This window comes from Ovis aries, chromosome 1, assembly GCF_016772045.2.
Source record: "Ovis aries strain OAR_USU_Benz2616 breed Rambouillet chromosome 1, ARS-UI_Ramb_v3.0, whole genome shotgun sequence".
Taxonomy (NCBI): domain Eukaryota; kingdom Metazoa; phylum Chordata; class Mammalia; order Artiodactyla; family Bovidae; genus Ovis; species Ovis aries.
The window spans coordinates 113,300,847-113,327,446 of record NC_056054.1 but is presented as its reverse complement, the minus strand read 5'-3'; the positions used below and the strand labels follow the sequence as shown (position 1 = coordinate 113,327,446).

The window sequence follows — 26,600 nt, the reverse complement described above, 5'->3', positions numbered from 1 at the left end:
TTTACTTAGGACTACTGGCAGGAAGTGAATTTCCTGATAATTAAATTGCAAACTACAGATATGCTACCAAAGCAAAAGGATGGGGATGGGACAGAGGAAGGGTCTGTGTCTATAGAAAATTGAATCAAGTTTTCTGAAAAAAGAGATTAATTAGGAAACACTTCAAGCAAAGTTAAATATTGTATCTAAGAGAATTACTTTATTTCTTGTTGAAAAAAATTGGGGAAAATGTTGGGTCGAGACCAAAAATTGTTTTTAAACTTCTAGGCAGAGGCTCTAGAAATGAAGTAAACTTGTATAAGAGTGGAGTTGGGGATTAGCTCAAATGGTAGAGCGCTCGCTTAGCATATGAGCAGTAGCGGATCCATGCCTGCATTCCCGTTTGGGGCTTCCCTGCTAGCTCAGTTGGTAAAGAATCTGCCTGCATTGCAGGAGACCCCGGTTCGATTCCTGGGTCAGGAAGATCCAACGGGGAAGGGATAGGCTACCCACTCCAGTATTCTTGGGCTTCCCTTGTGGATCAACTGGTAAAGAATCTGCCCACAATGCGGGAGACCTGGGTTCGATCCACAGCTGGGAAGATCCCCTGGAGAAGGAAAAGGCTATCCAGTCCAGTACTCTGGCCTGGAGAACATATACAGTCCATGGGGTTGCAAAGAGTTGGACATGACTGAGTGACTTTCCCTTTCACTTGTACAAGAGCAGTCTCAAATGCCCTATGTGTGTAAACAGGGGACTGGAACATGGAGGGATATGATTCTAGCTGATTCCTTTGTATCTATGATTCTACAATCTTCTGCGGTGGAAGAAGAGGAGTCCTATCTTTTTTCTAAAGGTATCTCTCCTGGAATGATTCTGTGTCTGGGTATTTCCGCACTCTTCACTACAGATCTTGATCCTTTTCTTTCCAAAGCAATTTTGATCTTGGTTTCACACAAAGAAATATGAGGGGCTGTAAAATATCCATAAAGTACATTTTAGGAAAGACTGGATTTGACAAGGCAAATTACAAAGTGGGCAGTGACACTGCTGTCTAGGTTTATCCTGTTCCACCTCATAGTAGAGAACCACTTTCCACATCTGCATAAAAGAAACTAAGGGTGATGGACACTTACAAATGATCTAAATTCCTGAGCCTAGAAATGAAAGCTCTTTTATGATTTGGTCCCCACTGATTTTGATTTTTCTATTGTGATCTCTTATTATTCTTTTTCACAAACACTGGTGTCAACTGTCATAGATACTCTCTATAAATTCAACCAAGGAAGGAATATACTCTGATATTTCACTTTTTTTAATTTAAAAAAAAATGGCGAGAGATAAATAACAGAAATGTAGGTATTCAGAGCTTCTACTCCTATCTCTGTGCTTCTTCTAAGGATTTTTTTTTTTTTTTAAGCACTGCTAATAGTGTGTGTGGGAGGGGTGAGGTTATAGGTGGAGACGAGAGTTGGAAGAAGCTACATTGGCTTACATTTTTTTAAAAAGTATTAGTTTAGCAGAGGGGGAGAAGTCTGGAAGTTGGAAGGGTAGAAAAGAATTGAGTAAAGAGGACTAGCCTGAGCTGTGGGCTTTGTGTGACAGAAGAGAGACTAATGCAGTGACTGTGTGTTGGGGGCAGGGAGTGGTAGTTGGACACAAGAGGATGTTTTCCTGTCTATTAATATTCCCTTTCCAGTTTTTCCAAGAGACTCCATTAAAAGGCTATATTACTTATCAAGTTTTTGAAGTTTTGGATTTGCATTTCTTTTGGATGTATCTCTATGCCAAAATTAGTCTTTTAAAAGGGTAAGGAAAAAACTGTCTAGTTTTATTTGAATTACATAGATAAAGGGTCTTTTCTTCTGTGGGCAGACTTAATAATGGTCTTCTGGCAAGGAAACACATTTAAAAATCAAGTTAAATCCCAGTACCAAGAGCAAAAGTTTCTCACAGGCCTAGTCATTTGAAGAATCTGTACTACTATCTACTATCTGTACAACATCTGCCTTTCTCTGCTTCCCTCCACTGTTATTGTCCTACCCCAGCCAATCCCTGGCCTGGCCCAGACACTCAGCTTTCACTGTGGCCCAAAGCGCTTTCCTCCATTCCAGCCTCAACCCAATTTTCTCTTCTGCAAAGTGGTATTTTTCTACCTCCCCCTCCAAAGGGTCACAGCTACTCCTCAAATCCATTCAGGTCTAGCTGAGACTAATCTCATTCCTAGACATGTACTCCTACTACTAGGTTCAATACTGTTGCCTCCATTTGGTTTGCCCAGGCTGCCATAATGAATCCCAGTGTAGGTTATAGGGGCCCAGATATCTGAAGAGAGAGGACATTGAAGGGCCTATACTATAAGGTACAAAGCAGGAGAGATTAAAGTCAAGTTTTTGATTTAAAACTCTTGATACTTAATATTGGTAAGGCAAGCCATAGATTACATTCCTAAGCTTAATAAGTATTTTTCATTTTAGTCATGTGAATTTCAAATTAGTTTCCCTAAATCTTTAAGACTTGGCACTTAATTTGTATAGTATTAGCTGGTGGTTATGGCTATCCTGCATCCCAAAAGCTTTTCTATTTCTTGGTATTACCACTGAGTGGGTTTTTGTGCAGAAAATATCTTCAATTACAGAAGCCTGAAGCTAGGAGACAAAGCCTCTCTCCCAGCTCTTTGGCAACTAGGGCATGGACATGTGACATAAGCTTGGCCAATCATATACTCCTTTTAAACTTGAAAGGCTCAGGAATTAGTGAAAAAAGACTCAGATCATTCATAGCAGTGAAGAGTCTGCCACTGACAGCAGTGCTAGCGATCTGTGGGGTGTCCAGTGGTGGGTTATCCTAACCCAACTTCTTGAGCTGAGACAATGGCTGTGTTCTTTGCTGTGTGGATTCCTTTGGTTCCCACCACATTCTAAGCTGAATTCTCCAGCCTTCCATGGTATCTGTGAACTACCAAATAGACTTCCAATAAATTCCTTTTCTGCTTAATGTCAGCAGTTTCTGCTTTAAGTTACAGTAGGTTTCTGTTGCTTACAATCAGGAGACCCTACTAGGACAGAGCTGTAATTCCATTTCTGACATATTTGACATTGCCAGTTAATGTCTGACCTAACATTTTTCAAAAGCATTAACTAAGTTAATAATGGCATTATTTTAGATAGCTAACCTACAACAGAGTCATAAATCAATGGGCTTCCTCATCTTCCATTTGATGCCCAAAGTAATGAAAACTAACTCTGTCACTACCACCCTACTGAACTGTCCTCAAAAATATTACATTCTAATTGTCCAAGCCACTTGCTTTTATCCAGTCCTCACAGGAGATTTCTCTCTGCAGCATCTGACATGCGACTTTCCCTCCTCAAATTCTCTTAGTTCTCATTTCCCTCCAATGTTATTGTGGTTGCTACCTTCTCTTCCACCACATTCCACATTAACAATTGGTGTTCCTTAGTGGTGAATCTTTTTTTAACGCATATTATTGGCATTCTCATCTAGTCCCATGACTTGAAGTATATGTCTGACTCAAACCTCCCAAATATTAACTGAAGACCCATATTTACAATTTTTCACTAAACATCTCCACTGGAATATCTATAACAGTATTCTTAAATGACAATTTATCTTCTCTTATGTTTTCTACTTTCATTAACTCATCAATTTCCATCTAGTTATCCAAATAGAAATCTAAAATCATCTTGGACTCCTTCGTTCTTACCTTCAGCACGAAATATGCCCCCTTTTCATTCCCAAGCTTAAGTCCACATTAGCTCCTATCATGTACTTCTACTTACTCTGCTTATTTAACTTATATGCAGAGTACATCATGCAAAATGTCATGCTAGATGAAGCTCAAGATGGAATCAAGATTGCTGGGAGAAATATCAATAACCTCAGATACGTAGATGACACCACCCTTATGGCAGAAAGCAAACAGGAACTAAAGAGCCTCTTGATGAAGATGAAAGAGGAAAGTGAAAAAAGCTGGCTTAAAACTCAACACTCAAAAAACTAAGATCATGGTATCCAGTCCTATCACTTCATGGCAAATAGATGGGGAAACAATGGAAATAGTGAAAGACTTTACTTTCTGGCGCTCCAAAATCACCTCAGCTGGTGATTGACTTAGTTTCATGACTGCAGCCATGAAACTAAAAGGGACTTGCTCCTGGGAAGAAAAGCTATGACAAACCTAGACAGCATATTAAAAAGCAGAAACAATACTTTGCTAACAAAAGTCCATGTAGTCAAAGCTATGGTTTTTCCAGTAGTCATATATAGATGTGAGAGTTGGACCATAAAGAAGATGGAGTGCCAAAAAATTGATGCTTTCAAACTGTGGTGTTGGAGAAAACTCTTCAGAGTCCCTTGGACTGCAAGGAGATCAAGCTAGTCAATCCTAAAGGAGATCAGTCCTGGGTGTTCCTTGGAAGGACTAATGCTGAAGGTAAAGCTCCGATACTTTGGTCACTTGATGCAAAGAGCCGACTTGTTGGAAAAGACCCTGATGCTGGGAAAGATGCAGGAGGACAAGGGAACGACAGAGGGTGAGACAGTTGGATGGTATCATCAACTCAACTAGAATAAATTTAAGCAAGTTCTGGGAGATGGTGAAGGATAGGGAAGCCTGGTGTGCTGTAGTCCAAGAGGTCTCAAAAAGTCAGACTGAGATGCTGAACAACAATATCCTCAGAATATCTTTTTTAAATCTTAATCTCTTGCCAACAATTAAATGCACGCTTTTCCTAGTACATCTTAAGTACCACCAAAAAAAATATTATTACTGATCTATATTCATAATATGATGAGATATACTATTAGGATGTATGAGGATGAGATGGTTGGATGGCATCAGCCACAAAATGGACATGTGTTTGAGCAAACTCTGGGAAATGGTGAAGGACACTGAAGCCTGGCATGCTGCAGTCCATGGGGTTGCAAAGAGTCAGACATCACTTAGCAACTAATAACAACAATGACATTAGGAATAAAAGGAATTAGGGCTGGTCACTACAAAGATGACTTCAAAGAGCTAAAAATGTTTGGAATTTTTGTATCCACAGCACTAAAATAAATTGGGCAAATAATAGAAACTGAAATTTAAAAAAAGTAAGTGAGTCAATCTTCTCCATTATTGTTAAAGGGATTCAAGTCAACAGAACATGAAGTATACTCATTTAAAGAAGACTTATCTGTCTAGATGTGATCATGTTTCTTTACAAGCTTCCTTAGCTGTAAAGATGACAAAAACGAAACAAAGGAAAACACACATGCATAGAACAGAGAAAGGAGAAAGTTTAGACCATCCAAATAGAAAATATGTTCTTCATCAGAAACAGTAGAATGAGGAATACAACTGGAGGAAACTGCATTTAATCAAAAATCACTTACGTTCCTCACCAGAGTTCAGCTATTAAACAGATGCCTCTAAGAAGCAGAAGCTATTATTTTAAGATATTGCCCAACATTTACCTATGGAAACACTCAAAACAATGTAATAAGAATCTAAGCTGTAGTTCACTCTCTACTGTGAGGTCTACACAAGTGCTAACATGGTGAAGCACTAGAGGAAGTAAGATGTGCTGAGCCCAGCCCTGGAAAATCAGGTCACACACAAGAGTGTACCTCATGAAAGTGAAAGTTGCTCAGTCATGTCCGACTCTTTGTGACCCCATGGACTACACAGTCCATAGACTTCTCCAGGCCAGAACACTACAGCGGGTAGCTGTTCCCCTCTCCAGGAGATCTTCCCAACCCAGGGACTGAACCAGGGTCTCCCAAATTGCAGGCAGACGCTTTACCCTCTGAGCCACCAGGGAAGCCCAAAATACCACACAAAGATAATGTTTCTCATTCTAACAGAAGGGGTTTTTTTTGGGGGTGGGGGAGAGAGATATTTTTCTCTGAGTTTTGAATCTTTACTCTTACAACAAATAAACATTTTTATTAGGAAGTATGACAATAGATATGCTCTTTAGACCAATCAAATGGTTGTGAACTCTGACATTCAAAGGAGATCATGAAAAATCATCAGCTAACACAGAACTCAAAAGATGAGTAGAATGACAATTTGAAATGGCTGATTGAAGTATCAGGCTACTTATAAATAGGAGCCATAAACCAAAAAGGAAAATAAAAATTTAACAATTAGGAAAACAATAGATACTATTTAAAAAAACAAGGCAAGTGTCTCAGAAGTGAATACTAAATAATAGAGGGAAAAGCTACTCAGTCAACTAATCCAACCCCTTTCTTTGTTTCAACATACAGTTATTAAGCAAAGATACCAAGCTGCTGCTTTCTAAAATGTTAAAAAAAAAAAAATCCAAAGCAATCTAAAATTTCTTTTCTATTTCCCAACTCTTGCTATATATGGAACATTCAAATGGATATATATAGAATGCATACTTAACTGAGAAGATGATGTGTGCTAAGTTGTTTCAGAAGTGTCTGACTCTTTGTGACCCTATGGCCCCCCAGGCTTCTCTGTCTATGGGACTCTCCATGCAGGAATACTGGAGTGGGTTGCCACTCCCTCTACCAGGGGATCTTTGCAAACCAGAAATAGAACTCGCACATCTTATGTCTCCTGTATTGGCAGGCAGGTACTTTACCACTAGCACCATCTGGGAATTCCACATTCCTTCAGGTATACTTGCTGGTGAGGGTCCCTGTGTCTATTGCTCTTGATTTTTATTATTCTGTGCTGAGAATACCTTACTATTTACATGACTCAGCTCATACTTTCTTTGTCTTTGAAGACTTTATGATCATCCCCTTCCTGACTCCACAAATCTCATGTCTCAAGTCTCATGTGGGAGATATTCTTAAAAGTCTGCTATTACACACAAAAAGCCAACCAAAATATGATAGAAATTTCATTAGCCAAAAGCACAGGGCCATATGGGAGGAAGAGACCTCAGAGATCTTACAGCCTATGCCCTCATTTGAAAAAACTGAGGCCCAGCTGGGATTTAGACCAAGCTCCGTCAATAACAATTTTATTTCGGTATACCAAACAGTTGTTTGTTTGCTTGGTATACTGAATAAATCAAAATAAAAGTTTATAAAATCATCAAGAAAAATGACATTGAGACCTCCAAACGAGAAAATACAACTGATTCATGAAAGGCAGTTTATCAAATTGCTAGGAATGATCAATTCTGCTCATACCTAGACTGGTTTCTAGGATGTCCCTAAATAAAAGGAAATCAATATTCATCAGCAACTTAACACAAAATTATTGAACAAATCATATTTCTCTATAACATAAAACTTCTCTCTTTTGTGTACTTCTGGTCTGTTTTTGCTGTATGTTCAGGAAGCACACACTAGCTTCAACATAACTCTAAATCATATAATGTCAGGATGATAAATACACTCGGGAAAAATTGTCATCTGAGATAATCTTTATAGCTTCAAATCTATATGAATGGTAGATAATTATATGAACATAAAAGTAGGGATGACTGTAAGTAAAAGTAAGCTAAAGTAACTTCAACATAATTATTTCAATATTATTAGTAGGATTCTAAAGTGCATTTGCATGAACAATTCTAACACAGTCATATACTAAAACATTAATGTCAAAATAAGTACAGGTAATCTCATATATTAGGAATTATTCTTAGATGTTTTAAGTTATGAGTAGTGAAAACAGTCCTATAAATCTTTGAATCTACTATTTCAAACCTCCCATGATATACCTTGTTCATGAAGAAAACAAGAATTGTTAAATGATTTTCTTTGTTCACAAAGAGGAAATAAATGTATGACTCTATTGTGGGCAGTCAATGAATGATTAAAGTACAACTGGATGACAACTCCTTAAATATAAAAAGTTTCTAGAAAATAAAATCAAAATCTTAAAAATAAAAATTACAGTACAGTGGTTTGTACTTCACTTCATGGCAAATAGATGGGGAATCAGTGGAAACAGTGGCTGACTTTATTTTTCTGGGCTCCAAAATCACTGCAGATGGTGACTGCAGCCATGAATTCAAAAGACGCTTACTCCTTGGAAGGAAAGTTATGACCAACCTAGACATTATATTAAAACGCAGAGGCATTATTTTGTCAACAAAGGTCTGTCTAGTTAAGGCTCTGGTTTTTCCAGTAGTCATGTATGGATGTGAGAGTTGGACTATAAAGAAAGCTGAACGCAGAAGAATTGATGCTTTTGACTGTAGTGTTGGAGAAGACTCTTGAGAGTCCCCTGGACTGCAAGGAGATCCAACCAGTCCATCCTAAAGGAGATCAGTCCTGGGTGTTCATTGGAAGGACTGATGTTGAAGCTGAAACTCCAGTACTTTGGCCACCTGATGCGAAGAGCTGACTCATTGGAAAAGACCCTGACGCAGGGAAAGATTGAGGGCAGGAGGAGAAGGGGATGACAGAGGATGAGATGGCTGAATGGCATCACTGACTTAATGGACATGGGTTTGGGTAGACTCTGGGAGTTGGTGATGGACAGGGAGGCCTGCCATGCTGTGGTTCATGGGGTAGCAAAGAGTCAGACATGACTGAGCAACTGAACAGTTGTTTGAAACCACCAAACTTCAGGTGAGTACCTACTTTAGCCATTATTTATCTATTCATTAATTTATTCATAAGTGATTCAAGAGCAAGTTCAAATCTAAAAAAGCTGCTATCTGCTATATACATTCAGTTCAGCTCAGTTCAATAGCTCAGTCATGTCTGACTCTTTCGACCCCATGAATCGCAGCACGCCAGGGCTCCCTGTCCATCACCAACTCCCAGCGGTCACCCAAACCCAAGTGCATAGAGTTGGTGATGCCATCCAGCCATCTCATCCTCTGTCATCCCCTTTTCCTCCTGCTCCTAATCCCGCCCAGCATCAGGGTCTTTTCTAATGAGTCAGCTCTTTGCATAAGGTGGCCAAAGTATTGGAGTTTCAGCCTCAGCATCAGTCCTTCCAATGAACACCCAGGACTGGTCTCCTTTAGGATGGGCTGGTTGGATCTCCTTGCTGTCCAAGGGACTCTCAAGAGTCTTCTCCAACACCACAGTTCAAAAGCATCAATTCTTTGGCACTCAGCCTTCTACACAGTCCAACTCTCACATCCATACATGACCACAGGAAAAACCATAGCCTTGACTAGACGGACCTTTGTTGGCAAAGTAATATCTCTGCTTTTTAATATGCTATCAGGTTGGTCATAACTTTCCATCCAAGGAGTAAACGTCTTTTAATTTCAGGGCTGCAATCACCATCTGCAGTGATTTTGGAGCCCAAAAAAATAAAGTCTGACACTGTTTCCACTGTTTCCCCATCTATTTGCCATGAAGTGATGGGACCAGATGCCATGATCTTTGTTTTCTGAATGCTGAGCTTTAAGCCAACTTTTTCACTCTCATCCTTCACTTTTAGGAAGGAGGCTGTTTAGTTCTCACTTTCTGCCATAAGGGTGGTGTCATCTGCATATCTGAGGTTATTGATATTTCTCCCAGCAATCTTGATTCCAGCTTGTGCTTCCTCAAGGCCAGCATTCCTCATGATGTACTCTACGTATACTTTAAATAAGCAGAGTGACAATATACAGCCTTGACGTACTCCTTTTCCTGTTTGGAACCAGTCTGTTGTTCCATGTCCAGTTCTAACTGTTGCTTCCTGACCTGCATATAGGTTTCTCAAGAGGCAGGTCAAGTGGTCTGTTATTCCCATCTCTCTCAAAATTTTCCACAGTTTATTGTGATCCACACAGTCAAAGGCTTTGGCGTAGTCAATAAAGCAGAAATAGATGTTTTTCTGGAACTCTCTTGCTTTTTCCATGATTCAGCAGATGTTGCCAATTTGATCTCTGGTTCCTCTGCCTTTTCTAAAACCAGCTTGAACATCAGGAAGTTCACAGTTTACGTATTGCTAAAGACTGGCTTGGAGAATTTGGAGCATTACTTTACTAGTGTGTGAGATGAGTGCAATTGTGTGGTAGTTTGAGTATTCTTTGGCATTGCCTTTCTTTGGGATTGGAATGAAAACTGACCTTTTCCAGTCCTATGGCCACTGCTGAGTTTTCCAAATTTGCTGGCATATTGAGTGCAGCACTTTCACAGCATCATCTTTCAGGATTTGAAATAGCTCAACTGGAATTCCATCACCTCCACTAGCTTTGTTCGCTACACACATTAGGACTGCCAAAACTATGAGTAGAAATCCAAATTAAGGCTTGCCTAAAATATACTGTGGGTGAGGGTATACTGGGGGTAAGGCTTGCCTAAAATATACTGTGGGTGAGGGTATACTGGGGGTAGGGGTAGAGGGGAATGATGAGACTGAAGAATATGCTTGGTCACTCAAGACTGACTGACTTTAAGAATTACTTCATATAATTACACTCAGATACTTCATTATATGACAAATAAGAAAATTATTTTATGACAGTTAAGGATCTCTGTTGGTTAACAGGACAGAATAATGTACAGGTGATTGACATAGTGGTCTCTCTATCTACTAGTAATTTTATACTAAAACATCATAACAATGTTACCAGGGTTATACAGCAAATGTGTTCCCATACGTAAGGTAATAAATGCCTTAATACTTATTGTGAGCTCAAGAACATGTACAGAAAGAGTTTCACATACACCTGAACAAAATAATAGATTAGTAAATCCTCATGATAGGTTAATCAATGGACAGGGACAATTTGATTGTTTAATGAAATAATATTGCTTCTTGAAATTACTGAGAAGAGATCAGTTTGAAATTAACACATATACACTATTACATATAAAACAGATAATCAACAAGGACCAGTCTATTGTATGGGACAGGGAACTTTACTCAATATTCTCCAATAACCTATAAGGGAAAAGAATCTGAAAAAGAATGTACTGAATCACTTTGCTATACACCTGAAATTAATACAACATTGTAAATCAACTATACTCCAAAATAAAATAAAAATTAAATTTAAAAAAGAAAATAAGTTAGCCATTAATCTGACAGTGTAGCTAAAAATTTCAGAAATAATTTCAGAATAAATCTAGTTACTGATTAAACATATATTTAGAATAGTACCACCATGAGATAATACTAAAAGTCTCAAATTTATTTCCTAGGCAGGAGTGTTGTTAAACCTTTTTGAGAAAATGGAAATGATTCCTGAGGTAGAAATGAAAGAGCTTAAAAAATGAATAATGAGTAATATTTCTTTCTGATACAATATTTCTTATAGTCTTTCCTATGGGAATTATCAAAGTTCTCATTTTTCAAACATTAGTTTTAATTTTTAAATGTTCTCCTGGGGCTAAAGTTTGTTAATTTTACATAAAACTTTTATAGAATGAGCATATCTCGTAATACATAAGTTTATGTACTTGCAAAGCAAAAAACTAGCACACACTGTAAGATTAAGGAGATATTCTTTTAATAACTACAATTATTTGCTTCTTTTAATTAAGCTATTTTGACTTCATTTGTTGTCATTACTCTTAATCTTCTTTCTAAAAGTATAAACAGAAATTCGATTCTTAAGTAACATTTAAACTTCTTACCATACTGTGTGGTCTTTTGGACTTAATATAATGCAATGCAATAAGCTGAAATTTAAATACAAAGGACTATATTCAACTTATTGGTTCATTGAAAATATTAACTCTCAGCTCATGAAGCTCATAAAATGGCCTTTCTCACTACTCCTCTACAGAAGAGCAACCATCTTAGTCTGTCAAATTTCTTTAGTTCCAGATGGGTGCCTTAAAGAAGTTTTGGAGTAAGCTATGAAATACATAGGTAATGGGTTCAATAATTTTGTGCTTGTCTCACAGCAGAAAATGAAAGAAAGAAGCAGAGAAAAACATTCACTAACATTAAAGAAGCTGAGGAATAAGACAGTGATGTCTTGAGCTCACTATACTTTTTAAACTGTTTAAAATTTATGAAATAATTTTAACCAGAATATTTTAAGTCTTTATATTAGCAAATAAAACTTAAAATCTAAGAGAATTCTTTCTTGAGTATTTAATAAATAATGTACCTTTAAGTATTTAAGAAATTAACTTTTTAAAATCAGAAATCTGGAAGGGTAAAGCATATATTCATGACCACAGAGAATCAATTTTGAAAAACAAAACTTTTCACTCTTTGATATACTAGACTTATTTCTCCATAACTCTTGGTTAGAAAAGTAATAAGAGAATTACTGATGCTGTTAATGGGGTGAGTGAGTTGTTTTCAAATGGGCTTATACAGCATGGGAATTCAGTACAGATGTTTGGAATAACTTGCAGCTGTTGCAGGGTGAATAGGCTTAATGAAATCACTGGGAATATTGGAGGAGAATTGCCAGAAGTACTTTATAACATTTATATTATTGTGATTAAAAACTGTTTAATTAGAAGCCTAAAATTGGTCTTTAATTATGAATCAAATTTTTAGATGTCTATCATTGTTACAGATTCCTGGGTATACATCCACAAACATGTTCAACTGTAACAAAGTACCTCACTTACTATTAATATATGTCTTATGAGAAAACAATTTTCTTTAGTTTGATCAAGTTTTGGCTCAGTTAAATTCAAAATGCTTTATAAACTTATATGCAAACACCAAAAGGATTAAGAGTGAATTAAAAAAAAAGTCCCTCACTATTCTCAAGAAACTTACCTAGAGAAGGTATTATACGTGTACACATAAAAATAATACAAAGAAACAGTATTATTGGAATTCAGTGGAATTTTCCAGATTTCACTGAGTGTTCAAATGTTGTTCCTTGAGGATGAGCCTGACTTTGCCTGAAGGTATCCATAGGTACATTTTTCTTTCATTCAGGTAAAAATAGTTAGGAAAGTCAATCTCCAAAATAAGATGTCACCCTTACTATCTATTAGGTTTCTAAAGCATATGGAATCACCCTGAATTAGCAATACAGAAGGCTAGTACTCTAGGCTCTCACCGTGGATAAGAGATAAGATATTTAGAAGATATGTTTAAGTGGCATGCTGGCCATCCATTCCCTTTAGGCACTCCAAGTTCCAAGATCAAGTTGAACTCTGAGAAGGCTTGATTCACTTTTATCATACATTATGAAAAAATGACAAATCAGTGTCCTCAGGTAATGTCCCCATAATATGTCACTGTAGAAGGTTTTGGTTCAGCTTCAAGGCTCAACCCAATTAACTTAGAAATCTTAGCTCTTAAGCACGTTGCCTAAGGTCAATATATTGCTAACCACATATGCAAGTCACATGTAAACTTTCTAGTAATAAAAAAGTAAAAAGAAATGGGTAAAATTAATTTTAATAATCTATTTTCTTTACCCAACATATTCAGAATACTATCATTCAATTTGTACATAACCAGTGTAAAAATTATTGAGCTATTTTACTTTTCTTCTTCAAGTTCTTAGTCTTCAAACTCTGGTGTGTAGTTTACTCTTACAACACATCTCCATTAGGACCAGTTAGAGTTGAAGATTAGTGGCAACTATAATGAACACTGTGACGCTCTAAAGGATAAACTTCTTTTGGGAAATTGTCCTTTGAGCCTTCCTCTCCAACAAAAACCTATTGCTCCTCTGCTTTCCCCTTTATTCTGCAGGTTATTAGGGGCAGAGCTGTAACAACTCCACTTAGCAGTTCTTTGGTGGTAAACAATGGGAGGATAGGGGACTTGGTCAGTAAGATATTTTAAACCCATATATTGAAAAGTGAAATAAATAAAATCTTGTACTATATTTCTCCCCACCTATTTCCAAATGCTGTAATAGCAACTCCCTCCAATACAAATCTGTCAGCAATACAGAAGACCCAGGTTCGATTCCTGGGTCAGGAAGATCCCCTGCAAAAGGAAATGGAACCCACTCCAGTATTTTTGCTTACAGAATCTCATAGACAGAGGAGCCTGGCAGGCTCCATGGGGTCACAAGAGTCGGACACGATTTAGCGACTAAACCACCACCACCTCAAATGGCATGGTTGATAGTTTAGAATGTCTCCTCAGAAGTGGAATGGGGGTATTGAAACTCCTGGAATTTGTTTAGTAAGGGTCATTTCTATGACCAAAATAAAGTTACAGTTACCATATAAATTTAGAGATTGTTTTAGATACCTTTACATAATCTTTTAGTAAAAATACTAAAGCGCATTCTGGTTTAGAAACATTTCAACTTCTCTTAAATTTCATATAATAAAGTAATACACCACTTTGTAGTGATATGTTAATTTGTGGCTACTGGTTTGAACATTTCTAGAACTCTCTTTTAACACACTATAATCTCATTTATTGAAAATGAAGACGCAGTACAGTGCAATGAATAAAGCACTAGCCTGAAATGAAAGATGATTTGGTGTCTAGACTTCTGTCACGTAAGTTGTGTGACGTTATATAATTCTCTGAGTCTAAATTTCTTCATCTGTAAAATTAAGGAGGCAAAAGTACATCAAAAACCTTAACTGGAAGCTATATATTTATTCAAGAAGTTCAAAATGCTGTATTATCTGAAGCAAACAGTATTTCCAAGGTCATGCTGCAAAACTTTGTTAAAAGTGAGATTAAATAACAAAGCTAAAATAAGTGGACAAGTTATAAAAGGAACTTAATTCTGTAGGCAGGTTTAGTTCCTGTTCATTAGCTCCTGATAGTTTTTCACAAGTAAAAATAACACTTGACATTCTCTATGTGAGAGAATTCATTAAGTTCAGTTTAGTATTGAAATAGTTTAAATTTGAGTGACTGGGATCACTAAGCTTCACTGATAAGATTCTGCTAACTAACTTTAGGAATTTAAAGACTTATCACAAAAAAGAAGGCAAAGAAAAACATATACAAATGCATAATCATCTAATATTAAACACCAATGACTGCTGATGAAAAGATAAGTCATGCAACTTCTACATTTCTATTTTATTTCCCACGAATAATTTCAGTTCAAGGTGGGCAGATACTTATGTATTAGCACTACAGTGTTGTAATACAGTGAACAGGGGTGGTCCAACACCTGTTTCTGTAACTGACTGAGTCCTTTGTTTCTTTGAAAAGATCAGTAATTTTTAACAAATGCCTTGATGTCAGTGCACAATAGCATCTTTCAGAAATCTTCAAATGTTGATAAAGGAAGTAGGATTCCCTCCTACTCATACCAAACCACTGTAAGAAGGAACAACTCATCTAATCAGTACAAGACAATGAGTGCTTTCTTGAACATATTTACAGAGGTAATAAAAATGTTTTTTGAGGGGGGATGGTATAAACACTAAACAATAAAATGGTTAATTCCACTATGGAACCTCAAATCAAAATCGGAGTAAAATCCTATTGTAAGTATCTAGACATTCCCACAGTAATCTAGGCACATGTCTTCCACGCCACTTGATCTCTATTTTTCACATTGTGGTAAAAACCCTTATCCTAGATGCATATCATTGCCACAGCTAGGTAACAGAGCCTTAAGAATCCTTGAAAGACAAAATTAAAGGGGGTTTATCTATTGCTATCTGAATCTGGGGGATAACAGCCAAATGAAATTCTAGTCAGTAAAACTTGATTTAAATATAAATGCTTATCTTCTATAGAAATTTACATAATCTTTGTTGCAATAATGTGAGAAGATGTATTTCTTAAAATAAATGAAACCCACACATAAGCTTCAATAATTTCATTAAACTAGTGGATTAGAGATGACTTCTCCCTGTTTGTTTTTCAAATTTCTGAGCATTGAGATAGTCCTTTTGAAACTGAAAAAACATTTTAAATTGATCACAGTTATCTATTAATGTCTTAAAGCTATTTGGTAAGAGTTCTGCAGAAATATGAAAACCTCATTAAGACTATTTAAAAAGTTGCTTCTAATAACCAAAGAATTTATAAACAATTTGATAATTAAAAAAAAAAAACTTCTAAGCTCCAAAACTTAAGAACTTTGAGCCTCTTCTATATCAGTTTTATAGATTAAGAAAGGTATGTCACTCAGTTCTAAAAACCAGATCTACCAATTTCAGAATTTCCAATCAGATCTGAGTTAGAAGCTTTCATGAATCATAAAAAGAATTTAAAACTAAAATTAATTTCAAATGAGTTTTTAAAACCATTTCCTAAGAACAAAACATGAAACACACACTCTTTGAATCCAGCTGCCTTTTTAAAAGGAATTTAAAAGATGCTTTAAGAACAGCTAGCAAATGTTACATATTGGCTACCATGTTTTGATACCAGTCCTGAAATAGGCTCATTACAATAAAAGCTTGTGCAACCATATGCAAGGAGAAATCATAAAGGGCTGATTTTCACAGAAGTAGGCACCAGCTCCAAATTTGTTTGATATAGTGTTAGAACAGGGAGAAAAATGCAAATACCAGAAATCTGAACTAAAAAGGACATGCATATTTTCTTAGTAAAAGACATGCTTGGATATTAGAGATAATTTTTTTTTTTTTTAGAGATAATTTATTTCAATCTTGCATAAGGTCAGCATCAAGAAGCTGAAACTCCAAAACTTTGGCCACCTGATGCAAAGAACTGACTCACTGGAAAAGACTCTGATGCTGGGAAAGACTGAAGGCAGGAGGAGAAGGGGACAACAGAGGATGAGATGGTTGAATGGCATCACCGACTGGATGGACATGAGTTTGAGCAAGCTGCGGGAGCTGGTGATGGACAGGGAAGCCTGGTGTGCTGCAGTCCATGGGGTGGCAGAGTTGAACACGACTGAGCAACTGAACTGAACTGGCATAGGGTTTGACAGTTTAAGAGTATAACAAGCAAGTAAGATGACGGTGGTATTATGTATGGAACAGGTATTTTAAACCTTAGATGATTAACTATGTTTGAAAAACAAGCAACAATTGGACTTCCTTACACTGTCGATTACACACTGGCATTCAATTAAATGCCTGTCAAACGATATGAACTGACGTAGAATTCTTGGCACTTAATTTGAATCAGATCTAAAACCTTACAAGGGAAATAAAGAGAACTCTTGAGGAAGAATGTTAAATGCAACCAGAAGTCTTTCTATTAGGCAATATCTTTTGTTATTTTACAAGGTCCAATTTGAAAGATGCAGGCTTTTCAGAAGTTCAACAAAAGAATAAACTTGTTCTATCTTGGGGCATCATTTTTTAGAAGTTTACTTTGAAAATAAAGCTTCCACTAAACCAGTTTACAATTTTTTCTCATCTATATAGGTTAATATAGACACATATTCATGTATATTTTAGTAATATAGGCCCAGTTATAAGGATATATTATATAGTTATAAATTAAAAATTTTTAAAGGTGATTATGTCTCTAATTCACTTCACTCATGAAGAAACAGCTATTTTACTCCTTCAAGTGAAAAAGATAAGGAAAATGAAAAAGCAAGACGTGCCCCAAATCATCATGCTCTTCCTGCACAGACTTTGACACCACCCCAGAAAAAAATGTAATGAACATCTCTATTCACTTAGAAAAACAAAACCATCCACTAGAAATGTGGTATAATTCAAAATAAGAAATATTTCTTTTTTAAAAAAGATGAAAAAGAAAACATCTCTGCTTTACATATTAAACAATTCTTACTGTTAAACAGGAAATGTTTTTATAGCAGCCTTTAGAGTCAAGTCTGTACAATAAAGGTTCATGCTGGTTTCCACCCTTGGCAACCAAAATGCATTGTTGAAAAGAAACTCCTAAAAAGTTTCCTTCAAAAGTGATTTCATTCACTAAATGGGGAAAGGAGGGCATGGGGAAGGGATGATTAGGATCAATGAAAAGAGTAGATAATTATATTTTGATCCTATCTAAAGCAAGATGGCACCCCACTCCAGTACTCTTGCCTGGAAAACCCCTGGACGGAGGAGCCTGGAAGGCTGCAGTCCATGGGGTCACTGAGGGTCAGACACGACTGAGCGACTTCACTTTCACTTTTCACTTTCATGCATTGGAGAAGGAAATGGCAACCCACTCCAGTACTCTTGCCTGGAGAATCCCAGGGACAGGGGAGCCTGGTGGGCTGCTGTCTATGGGGTCGCACAGAGTCGGACACGACTGAAGTGACTTAGCAAAGCAAGATCTGAAGGTAGTTTCACTTATAGCAAGGAGTATATTCTTATAAAGATATTGCAAAAAAGGGGGGAGGGGAGTAGAATTACAAGCAAGTTTTAATAATAGATTCTAGACTCTCACTTGGACAGTTACCTAGTTTCAGAGGGTCTTATATTATGTGGGAAAAATTTCCAATGGGAAATACATTCTCATTTCTCACAAAAATAAATTTTATCCCTCATAATTTCCCTACCAAAAATTCATTTGAGAAATAATTTACTGCATGAAAGTAATACTATAAAATACATTAAAAGATTAAGGTCATAACTTATTATGCATAGTTTTAAAAAGCTCTCATAAGGATTCAGGGCACTGTTAGCTGAATGGGAAAAAGAAATGAAGCTGTCAATTACACATGGGAATAATCTCATTCCTGTATATAAAAAGGCAGCAAAAGTAACTCCCACTCTTTCTTTTTCCAATTGTGTATTATATAACTTCCACAAATGCTGATTTTGAGTGACAAAGATCCTCAAATACTACTAATACTGAAAAAAAGTGAAAGTGAAAGAAAGTGAAAGTGAAGTAGCTCAGTCCTGTCTGACTCTGTGTGACTCCATGAACTGTAGCCTGCCAGGTTCCTCCATCCATGGGATTTTCCAGGGAAGAATACTGGAGTGGGTTGCCATTTCCTTCTCCAGATCTTCCCAACCCAGGGATTGAACCTGGGTCTCCCACATTGTAGACAGACACTTTACTGTCTGAGCCGAAGTCCCACTGAAAAAGTTTTCAATAAATATACTTCAGGTGACTTAAGTATCTTCATCACCAGATAAAGCAGAATTCTGAAAAAAAAAAAAAAAAAAAAACCCACCATGGAAGAAAGATTCATCGTATCAATAACTGCAAGAAATTCTCTGATGCATAAGGTGACTCAAGGTATAGTAATTTACCTTATCTGCAAATGAAATCTGGAAATGTTGGACTTGAAATATACCAACAATATAGATCACTACTGAGAAGATGACAATGGTTTCCCCTAAACTGGGCAGCAAAAGCAGGAAGGAGGAAAAAACCCAGTCACATTTTAGAGACTTTAGATTTTAAAAATGACCCATATAATTTGACAGGAAAACATTTAAGAAATAAGAAATATCTTAAGGGACAAAAAGGATACAGGAGTTGAAAATCAGTTGAGGGCAAAAAATGTGATATAAGCTTGAAGGACTTAGCAGGGACTTAAACAAATGGATATTCAGAAGAAACTCTAAATTGTGTGTAAAAGGAAAATAGACGATGCTGAGATGGCAGAAGATTGTGCCAGGAAGCCATTTTCAGAGATTTCTCTTCAGTCTAAGGGAGGTATAGATGCCCATTTCTTTAGAACAACTGAGATCTATCCCTCTTTATATGCTCATTTTTCTTACACATCAGAGTTGAAAAATACCAAAGGTATGAGTCCAGCTGAGGAGGAGGAAAACTATACATCTGAAAATTAAAGTTCAGATAAGCACACAGGCCATCAAAAAATGATTTTTATTTCAATTTGCTAAACTGAAAGCATACAATGACCTAAATGCATCCCTTTAAACTCCTTTTCTTGCAAAAAACAAAAGATGGTATCAAAGGAGCATTTCTGAGGTTTGAACAAAGTAACAGAGGAGAACTTTAAGAAAAGCTTCATTGAACTTTCTTTAAATTTTTTTTTAAATTAACCCCTGAAACCATTCAATATCACCAATGCCATAAAAAAAGAACATTCATCTATAAAGCTGTTTCTAAAATGGCCATCCTTTCTCCTTGACCAGCCTTACCACCTTCAACCAGATGGCTTGATCCCATTCTCTCTCCCCAAAGAAAAATCAAATAAAAATTACACCAAGAGGATTTAGTATGAGGATAAGCTATACGAAACAGTCTCTAAAGAGTAACGCACATTTCCAGTTGTTTCATCACCTGTAGATAACCAGCCTTCTGGCTGCCTGAACAGCTCAGCCAACTCCTGAAGCAAAGTGCGGTGGAGAAAGGTCCTCAGTAAAGGTTGTCAGTGTTGGTGCTCCGAGGGGTCTTGATCTTCTCTATGTTTTTGAGGATTACATCATGCAAAGTGGCATACTGGTTCCGTACATGGAGCAGGATCTGGCGCACACTCAGGTACTCATTTTCGTCGACCTCCGCGACAGTGCGGCGATAATCTTCCACCTGGGGGTATTTTACTATCTTGGATACCAGCTTGGCTCGGGTGTTGTAGTAGGTGGAGAAGCGGCGTAGATAGGAGGCTGCTGTGCTCTCCACAGTCCACAGCTGGTCCACGGTGTCTTCCTGGATGGACACTCCGAAGTTGTTGCCGTCCTCCACCTTCGGGATGAGCAGCTGCACCCACATCCGCACGGTGTTGCACTTCTCTCTCAGCAGCTCGATCTCAGGCTTTACACGCTCAATCAGCTCCACCAGATGCTGGTTGCTTCGCAGAAGCTGTCCCTCGCCGCCGGGCAGTGCTAGTACCTTGATGGAGGACTGGGTCTGCAGAGGTGGCGGATCCCGGTTGGGCCCATCACCCACAGTGTCTGGGGCGATGAGGCTCTCTGGGGCTGGCACTGAACGGATTCTGGACAAGTCTTGCAGGCGGAGCTCCTGGACCCGACTATCTAGCTCTGAGAGCTTCTGAGGGAAGAAGGTGGACACTAGATCCTCGGCCTCCTGGGCGATGCGGGCCCGGAATGAATCTACTTTCGCCTGCACGTCCTGCTCTAGCTTCCGCGGAGAAGCCATGACCGCCAGGGGCATCAAATGTTGCAGCAGATACAGGTTTGGGCTTCCGGCGCCATCGCCAACTCCCAACAGACCAGGGCCCGCTAGGCCGAAGTGACGTCCTGGGGTCCCTGCGGAATGGCACGCGGCAGAAGCGGAGCCGCACGCTGACCACTCCCGATGGCGCCCTGGCCACATGTGTAGGTGGGGAGGAGGCCCAGCCGGATCTAGTTATCTGGGCGGCTCATCTCCTATTTACTGGCCCCCACCGGCTGGAAGACAGTTCCAAAGAACATCGTTAAACTTAAGCTGTGAAGACGGAGGTCAAGGAAATCCACCGTCCTTAGATCCAGAATACACGGTCTCTTTTGAAAGTCACCTCACAAAATGGGCTCCCAAGAGCAAGGCTCACTTCTGCTGCTGCTGCTAAATCACTTCAGCCGTGTCTGACTCTGTGCGACCCCATAGACGGCAGCCCACCAGGGTCCCCCATCCCTGGGATTCTCCAGGCAAGAATACTGGAGTGGGTTGCCATTTCCTTCTCCAATAGGCTCGCTTCTGAAGAGCCTTAAATCACATCTTTACAGGTAATCTGAGACTATCCATGCTTTCCCCTTAGAAAGTCAGAGGGCTTCCCTGGTGACTCAGTTGGTAAAGAATCTGCCCACACTGGGGAAGATGCGGGTTCGATCCCTGGGTTGGGAGGATCGCCTGTTGGAGGGCACGGCAACCCACTCCAGTATTCTTGCCTGGAGAAGCCCCACGGGCAAAGGAGCCTGGTGGGTACAGCCCACGGGGTCGCAAAGAGTTGGACAGAACTGAGCAACTAAGCATACATAAAAAGTCAGAAGCGAGTTCACTATTATATTTTTAATCAAGTTAGAAAATTTCTGAGATCTTCTATGGCTTACTTTATATAATTTTTAGTTTAAATAGCAAATGTTAAGTTACAGAACTTTTCTAAAAATTCATTTTGGTGAATAATTATAGTTAAATCTAGACTGTAGATTAAAGTAACAGATTTCCTGAATTCAGTGTGTGGTGCTTACCAAGGTTAATATCCTTGTTTTTAGTAAGTACACACTACAGTATTAAGGGATAAAGTGGTATGATGTATTTTACCTATTCTCAGATGGTTCAGAAAAAGAGTGTGTATGTTTGTCAGTGTGTGCATGTGTATAGAGAATGAGAATGCTGAAGCATGTGGAGAAATGATAAAAATTGATGACTCTGTATAGATTGTATGAGAGATCAGTATTAGTCTTATAAATTCTCTGTAAGTTTCAACTTAATTCAAAATAAAAAGTGAAAAAACTACCTTTTCCTTAAAGGTTTCTGGAATCATAAAGACAATTTCTTTATGCCTTCTAAACTTTCACCCTATTTATTTATATTCATTTTCCTTTCCCTGAAATATTTTCCTTTTGTTCTTTGCAACCCACAGAGTAAAATCCATGCCACTCACTTTTATTCTAAAATTACTGAAGTTTAGGGTTTTGTTTTGTTTTTAAGGATTATTCTAAAGATGCTATAGTATAGTTTCAAATGTAATTGTCACTTCAGTCAGGCTGTAAACTCCTTCAGGACAGAAGCCAAGTTTTAATTCATTTCCTTTACAGGTGCTCAATACATGCCTGATGGAAATGATCTTGACATAGTAAGATTTTAGCTAACTAGAACTTCAGAAAATCTAGAACCAAAAGGAAAATATCAACAAGACAAACATGTTGTTACAGGTTGGGTCCCCAGTAAGCAGAGAAGTTGCTTAATGGAAGTTTATTAGGGAGTGTTCTTAAGATAAACACCTATGGAAAGGAAGAGACAGAACTGGGAGAAGTGGGACGTCAATGCAATCTCAGAGCCTTGACGGACCCCATGGGGAACTGGGAGATGCCCTTCAGAGTTATCCTGAGATGGGGTCAAGGCAGTTCTGAAGAGGGCTCTTTGGAGGCAGGACTTCTTGCAGTTGGGAAATAAAAACTTAAGTTCTGAGGAGGGATCTGGGGAGCTCATCACAGCCTCAACTACGTATGTAAGACACTAAGATACTATAATCCAAATGGAAAAAAAATACCTCGTTGGGGGTGGTGATGTGGTTGAAGAGAAGCATCAAGAAAGTCTTAGTAAAATTAACATGGTGATACTTTTAGATATGGCGAGATGAAAAAAAGCAGAATTCAATATTATGCAAGTTTTTTGGCTTAGGTAAATAATTTCTATTTATACTTATATTAAACCACTCCTATGGGGTCACTAAGAGTCGGACACGACTGAGCGACTTCATTTTAACTTTTCACTTTCCTGCATTGGAGAAGGAAGTGGCAACCCACTCCAGTGTTCTTGCCTGGAGAATCCCAGGGACGGGGGAGCCTGGTGAGCTGCTGTCTATGGGGTTGCATAGAGTCGGACACGACTGAAGCGACTTAGCAGCAGCAGCAGAAAGAGGTGATTTAGATATACATACATTTTTTACATATACATATTTACATTCAAGTTATGAGAATTTAGACAGAGCTGTCAAACAGAAAAGAAAAAGCAGATTTTGAAACATGACCACAATTTCCAAAATGTTGATTTTTTTCATAGCTTTGGCTATAAAAGATTACATTAGGGCCAGCATGGAAATTCCTTTTTGTACCAATAACATTCTCAAAGGTATTAATATATATGGTTTAACAAATGGTTATTCTGTTTTCGAAGAGAAAACATTTCTAGCTGCTTTTTGTTTTAACTGAAGCATAGTTGCTTTACACTGCTGTGTCAGTTTCTGCTGTACAGCAAAGTGAATCAGCCATACATATATCCCCTCTCTTCCAGTTGCTGTTTTAAAAAAGGAGAGAAGTTTCTTTCTGTTTATAAGTGATTAATGTAGCCATTTATGTGAAATTATTTTCTTGTCTAATGGTAAAATAGAAAATCCTTTGGGGGATTCACCTGCTCTTTTTTCTGATGTGATGTAAGAATTTTATTTATTTGTAATGTTTTCTGGTCTTGTTAATGAAAGTAGCAGTTGGTAGGAAAGCAATAGCTCCTAATTTTTCTTCTGCCATCAACCATCAGCGGTCGGTTTTAAAGATTATTTAATACACTTGCATGCCTTGATTTGACCCATGAAATTAACACTGAGTGCTAACAGGTGGAGGAAGGCTAGGGACACCTGTATAGAGTGTTGTCTCGTTCAGTTCAGTTTCTCCTTTCTCCACAGCCCAGTAGGGTTCATCATGAACTGATGCCAATAACAGACACCCCACTCGTCTTTTAGGAATACCAACAGATCTATGCATTGATTTGTCCTTTAAATATCTTCCAAATCTGAAACTGCCCTGTGAAGATAGGATTCTGTGGTGCTAAGTTCCACTTACAAAACTAAACAACCGTTGTTGTATCAACTATTGGAGACACCTGTAAGCTTGAGATATGGATTGGAATTTAATCTTCCAAAATAAGCTTTTTTTCCTCCACTGATTTCTGTCTATGAAAGTTAGAAGAAATATCCTCAGTGGGGCTATATCTAGATAATCTTAAGACTCTGGTGGGTGGTAGTATTTATGCCTTCATAAAATTCTTCAAATCTGGGTTGCAATGGATCTTACGTTATCTAGACCAAATGGTTTCATTTACCACCTGTGAAAACCCCCAAGTGAGCAATTTCTAGGCCTGGGAAATATATCATGTTCTCTTCCTTCATTCGTCTTCCTAGACTGCTATAAGTAAAGGTACAGAAATAAACGGTCTGCAGTGCCTTTTTATCAGAATCAAGTCTCTACATCTAACATGGCTTTAAATGAAGTGAAAGAAATTGAATGTGTTAAGTCACTCAGTCGTGTCTCTTTGTGACCCCGTGGACTATCCTATCGCCTGCCAGGCTTCTCTGTCCATGGAATTCTCCAGGCAAGAATACTGGAATGGGTTGCCATGCCCTTCTTCAGGGGATCTTCCCAACCCAGGGACCAAACCTGGGTCTCCTGCATTTCAGGCAGATTTTTTACTGTCTGAGCCACCAGGCAAGTCAAGTTGGCAATACAGCATTGTGGTTAAAGTTGGAAGTTAGTCATGTTCAGATCTTAAGCTTTGCTACTCATTGTGACTCTGGCTAAGTTATCTAACCTCTCTGTGCTTCATTTTCTTCATCTATAATAATATCTATAAAATTATTTTGGGGATTAAATTAGTTAATACATGTAAAGAGTTTAGCAGAGGGCCTGGAATATAGTAATTGTTCAATAAATGTTAGCTAGTACTGAAGGAAGGAGGGTCTATCAACAGTCCAAAATCTCTCTTTACTCTTTGGAGTAGAACTGTGTATTCTAGACAAACAGAACAAGTAAATTTTCTCATTCACTGTCTTATTATTTAGCAGTGATGACTAATTGTACTACACAGTTGAATATAAGTATCTTTTTTTAGTGGCTTGAATTTCTCAGATCATCAGTATTTAGAGTCCATATCACAGAGGGCATAGGTGAAGCAAGCACAAAGGTTTATTGGCTACCTTGGCTGAAAACTGTGTTTCTAAATAGAACCCCTTCTTGCAAAAGCTGTGTCTTTAGCAAGTTCACATTATTTTTATCTTACAAATTACATAATTGGGATAGTTTGGAAACAGTGATGTCTACTTTCAAGGGTCCTTAAAAATCACTGATTTTAACAAAAATCCACTGATTTTCGGGTCCTAGATTCTTGACTTTTTAAGATGCTACGGCCAGTGACTCTCCATTCAAGTCACTGAGAGTTTCCTTGTTTACAAATGCCTGGATCAATAATGTACTGGAGGACTTCCCTGGTGGTACAAAGGATGAGAATATGCCTGCCAATGCAGGGGACATGCGTTGTATCCCTGGTCCAGAAGGATTGATTCCACATGCTGCGAAGCAAGTAACCCCATGTACCAAACTAATGAGCCCACGTTCTAGGGCCTGCGAGCTGCAACCACTGAGCCTGTGTGCTGCAACTACTGAGGCTTGTGCTCCACAACGAGAAGCCACTGCAACGAGAAGCCCGTGCACCACAACAAGGAGCAGGCCCTGCTCACTGCAACTACAGAAAGCCTGCATGCAGCGAGGACCCAGTGCAGCCCAAAAGAAATTAATTAAAAAAAATAATGTACTGGACGAACAATTAATCTTCTAGTTCAGTATTTTTCAAACTGAAGCCCACTGGTTCCCTATAATTATTTGTGTCTTCATTTTGATGATAAATTAATTGATGTAAGCATATTCTGGATCATATTATAACTGCCATGTGATCTGGGGCCCAGCAATTACATTTTTATGATTATGATGGTACCAAGTATATCAACCTTAATTGATGAGAGAAGAGCCTATTAAGTGGTGTTGGTTTAGTTGCTAAGTTGTGTCCGACTCTTGCAACCCCATGGACTGTAGCCCACCAGGCTCCTCTGTCCATGGGATTTCCCAGGCAGGAATAATGGAGCAGGTTGCCATTTCCTTCTGAGAAAGGAGCCTATGAGGTATGATTATCCTTTTTTCCCTTCTCCCAAATAACTGTTAATCCAACAGAGCAAAAGGTTTTCTTGGTAGCTCAAATAGAGAAAATCTGTGGGAGAATTAATTGGAATTAATAATATGGAAATGTTTAATTAAAAATTAAAAGCACTTGCACCATGAAAGTCAGTACTTCACTTATCAGGAGTGACTTACACAAGAACATAGTCTATGACATAAATTCATGTTGTTGATTTGAATTTTATTTTTGTAATATTATTTACATTTAATTTATATATTTACATTATATAATAGAATTATATTATTTTGGTTTAGTACTTGTAAACTAAAGTAGGGGATGTTTTGAGTTTTATGTTTATATGTACTTAATAAACATAAGTCAATGCTGGCAGAGAATTTCTTCCTTTAAA

The 26,600-nt window shown here is 37.9% G+C and overlaps 2 protein-coding genes across 4 annotated transcripts in view; both read right to left on the bottom strand.

Moving 5' to 3' along the window:
• ATF6 (activating transcription factor 6) overlaps positions 1–26,600 on the bottom strand; it is a 248,398-nt gene that overhangs the window by 75,274 nt on the left and 146,524 nt on the right. The window lies entirely within an intron of this gene.
• LOC105611653 (proteasome activator complex subunit 3-like) lies at positions 16,371–20,927 on the bottom strand. The gene has a single exon (XM_060415545.1). It carries the CDS (start codon positions 20,921–20,923, stop codon positions 20,006–20,008), a length of 918 nt encoding a protein of 305 aa, XP_060271528.1. The 5' UTR covers positions 20,924–20,927; the 3' UTR covers positions 16,371–20,005.